Raw genomic sequence first — 3461 nt, 5'->3', positions numbered from 1 at the left:
GATCCGAGAATTTGGACAGATTTTTAGCATCGTGGACATTGGGCTTAAGACCGAAATCAGACTACGCATTGAAGATTGAGATTGAAGATTGAAGATTAAAATTTGACCAATCAAAACAATAGGACCGGAATCAGACTACCCATTGAAGATTGAGGTTGAAGATTAAAAATTGAAATTTTACCAATAAGCACAAAGAAATTTTAGCTCCTTTCATTTCGATTGGTCAAATTTGAATTTTTCAATCTTCAATCTCAATCTTCAATGCATAGTCTGATTTCGGCCTTATGGTTACTGTTACCCCGGATCTACAATAGGTGTTCTAAGCCTTAAGTCGTAAGAAATTGACCAATCACAGTCGAATTCGAGGAGAATAATCGACTATGATTCGTCCATTTCTTATGGCTTTCTTAAGATTTAAAACTCTATTGTAGATCTGGGATTACGGAAGGTGTGTGCCATGGCCTTGAGTTTGCCATCTTGCTTAACTCTATACTACTTACGTCTATTGTTTGAAACTTCAAACATCTTTTTTTAACATAAATTTACTCTGTCGAATGATATTTTTGTAAAATAGTGAAAAATGAATATCTGAAACGAGATAATTACGAAATTGAAAGTTTCTATTTCCCGCAGGTGTTAAATTTTTCTCCAGGTTTTATGTGTATCTCATAATTTGCTACTATGAATGACGTGAATGATGTTATGACAAGCATATACGATACTTTGCTACACTTACGATATCCGCACATTACAAATACGGAGTTGAAAGACTTGGAGGCAACTATTCTCAGTGGTGAAAATCGGATTTGTTTACTTTCCTGGCTTCTGACAGAGAAATCACCGTCAATTGTCACTCATTTGGGAAAGCTGAAGAATTCTGCTTTGGAAGGTATTTCTACTTTATTTGTTATACAATTGGATGTTTCACATATATTCAACAGCTAAATTACAGATTATATTATCAATTATCATTTTCAGTGAATTTATACATGCAATAAAAAATGATAAAATTAAAAATGTAACATATTAATGTATTGAAAAGTGTACTTATGTCTTTTTATAGATCAGGTATTTGAATATTACTCTCGGATTGGAATCTGTAACAACAAGGATGTATTGCTGGTTTGTTTATAAAATATAGATATATTATGCTATATAATTATATTGCTCTTATATAAAAAAATACATTAAAATACTTAATTATGTTAGGGTAAATGCTCCTTGAAGGAACAACTGCCAACTTTAAAATTATTGCTAGACTTTATGAGAAAGGTATATGTGAAACCTATTGCAAGTATAAATGAAACAGAAGGAGTACTTACAGATATTTTTAAGGTAATGATATGATGATGTTGAATAATTATATTATTTTTAATGTAATTAGTGAATGTACATTAATAATTTCTAAAATATATATTTTTTAAACATTTTTAGTTGTGCATTAATGATACTGATCAGGCATCCTCTCTTTCTGCCGTTAAACCAAAAATAAGTTATGCAGAAGCTATTAAATATTTTGAAGAGAGCGAGAAAGAAATATTAAATAATGATCGCAAAGAAATTATGACTAACGTGCCTGAAGACTTACACGTAGAGGTACAATAGGATTATATTAAAAATTATAAATAATATATATAAATTATACTGATATTTTATGTAAAAATTAATATAGACTGATGATAGACTGGATAACGAAGAACAGACTGTACTGTTTGATAAAGAAAAAAAAAAGTTTATAGAAGCGTTTCATACAGTTTCATCTTGGCCAGTGAAAGTTAGAAATTTAGATAAAGATATTTCTGATTCTATTTGTTCAAATATTAAAAGTATATGTTCTGATTTTTCCTCTTTGAAAAAGGTAAGTATTTTATCCACATTACTGCACAATATTTTTACTATTTTCTCAAAAATGTATTTCCAATTATACTTACAGGTACTACAAGCAAAAGAAGAGTTATCTAATGTAAAATTAGCAAAAGAATTACCAAAGACCGTCGCACCTTTAAACGCAATTATAGAAGATATAGTCATTTGTAATGAGGAACTCACAAATCTAATAAGTAATCGTGTTGAATGATTTTATATGTATAATCGTGTATGTAGGTCCATAATTGTTTAGTATAATTTATAACATTCTAAATATTAATACACAAAAGAATAGAATTGTCTATTTATATAAATAAATCATAAAAGCATCATAGGTATTAAAGAGATAGTATAGAGAAAGGTACCTTGATAATAAAATTAAAATAGAACAATTATGTAAGTTTTTAACTTATGTCTTATATTTGTCAAATACATTTTCTGACCAATAATTTAAGATCTAGGTCGTTCCTTCTTCTCTTTGTAAAGAGCAAGTAAAGAAACGTTTGCGACCTTCACCACTTTAAATCGTACTCCAGGAATATCACCAACGGCATGACCTTTACGACCAAAACCTGCCACTAGAACTTCATCGTTCTCCTCGATGTTGTTAAGGCAACCGTCTCTTGGCACAAAGGCTGTAATCTTCTTTCCATTCTTAATCAGCTGTACCCTGACACACTTGCGAATGGCAGAGTTGGGCTGTTTTGCCTCTACTCCTCTATTGAATGATAAAATATCAATAAGTTACATGACAAACTATACAGATGTAAATGTTATTAAAATTATCACATGGACGTTATTACTTACACTTTTTCCAAGACAATGCCTTTAGCATGAGAGGCACCGCCGAAAGGGTTAGCCTTCCATCTGGTTCCCAAATGTGCTTTTTTATAGTCCTTATCGTTCCATCGCTGCTCGCGTCTGTGGTTCACGTGCTTACGCGCCGTACGAAGACCTCTTGGTTTACCTACAATGCAAAGGAAATGTTACAATGAGGTTATATTTTGCATTATATTATTTTCGAGAAAAGAAAATTTTTTATATGGAAAATATTAAAAATATTAAAAATATACGTTCAATATGAGATAAAGTTATTGTGTCAATACTACGATACTATATTGGCATATCTGACAATAATTACTACACGTTCTCGATACTTCAAGCAGGCTACACGCATTAAGAGGAAAGATACTACTTGTGCATTTATAACAGTGTGTAGCATAAAAAATGTTAAGCAAAATATATCGGCAGAAATTTTATCAAAAGATTTTGGCTTTTCATAATCGTTATTTCTAAACTAATATTTTTTTTTAAATAATAATAAGAAATTTGTAACACGAACCCATTGCGTCGCGTGCGATTCACAACCGGAAAGAAGCATTCGTCCATGAGCAGAAATGCAAATCGTAACTATCGTAAGTAAATTCAGGTTGTATCGTATGTTTACGCTAGGGAATTTTACGAACTCCGATATTCCAACTTCCAAGGTATATTTTGGAGGGATCGCGCACAATAGCAGAAATAAGGAATTAATGCCCATATTCATAGTCAGGCCTTATATTTAAGGCTTCCTTAAATTTATCTTTAGATACTTC

At 31.1% G+C, this 3461-nt stretch overlaps 2 protein-coding genes across 2 annotated transcripts; one reads left to right on the top strand and one right to left on the bottom strand.

Moving 5' to 3' along the window:
• The first annotated feature begins 571 nt into the window (after positions 1 to 571).
• Positions 572 to 2137, top strand: LOC108720739 (uncharacterized). The gene is made up of 6 exons (XM_018444885.1): positions 572 to 889; positions 1064 to 1122; positions 1210 to 1335; positions 1435 to 1596; positions 1673 to 1858; positions 1934 to 2137. Exons 1-6 carry the CDS (start codon positions 682 to 684, stop codon positions 2075 to 2077), a joined length of 885 nt encoding a protein of 294 aa, XP_018300387.1. The 5' UTR covers positions 572 to 681; the 3' UTR covers positions 2078 to 2137.
• A 126-nt stretch (positions 2138 to 2263) lies between these two features.
• RpS23 (ribosomal protein S23) lies at positions 2264 to 3305 on the bottom strand. The gene is made up of 3 exons (XM_018444825.1): positions 3209 to 3305; positions 2674 to 2833; positions 2264 to 2584 (listed from the first exon to the last, which is right to left on the bottom strand). Exons 1-3 carry the CDS (start codon positions 3210 to 3212, stop codon positions 2317 to 2319), a joined length of 432 nt encoding a protein of 143 aa, XP_018300327.1. The 5' UTR covers positions 3213 to 3305; the 3' UTR covers positions 2264 to 2316.
• Between the last annotated feature and the right edge of the window lie 156 nt (positions 3306 to 3461).

The sequence above is a fragment of the Mycetomoellerius zeteki genome, unplaced genomic scaffold, assembly GCF_001594055.1.
Source record: "Mycetomoellerius zeteki isolate Tzet28-1 unplaced genomic scaffold, Tzet1.0 scaffold155, whole genome shotgun sequence".
Classification (NCBI taxonomy): domain Eukaryota; kingdom Metazoa; phylum Arthropoda; class Insecta; order Hymenoptera; family Formicidae; genus Mycetomoellerius; species Mycetomoellerius zeteki.
Note: the sequence above shows the minus strand (reverse complement) of the source record. Positions and strands in the feature narration are given on the sequence as shown.

Coding starts and splice junctions, on each gene's coding strand:
- LOC108720739 (XM_018444885.1), top strand. CDS start 682: ATGAATGACGTGAATGATGTTATGACAAGCATATACGATACTTTGCTA. Junction 1,123..1,209: donor ACAACAAGGATGTATTGCTG/GTTTGTTTATAA, acceptor TAATTATGTTAG/GGTAAATGCTCCTTGAAGGA. Junction 1,859..1,933: donor ATTTTTCCTCTTTGAAAAAG/GTAAGTATTTTA, acceptor TTATACTTACAG/GTACTACAAGCAAAAGAAGA.
- RpS23 (XM_018444825.1), bottom strand. Junction 2,585..2,673: donor GGCATTGTCTTGGAAAAAGT/GTAAGTAATAAC, acceptor ATCATTCAATAG/AGGAGTAGAGGCAAAACAGC.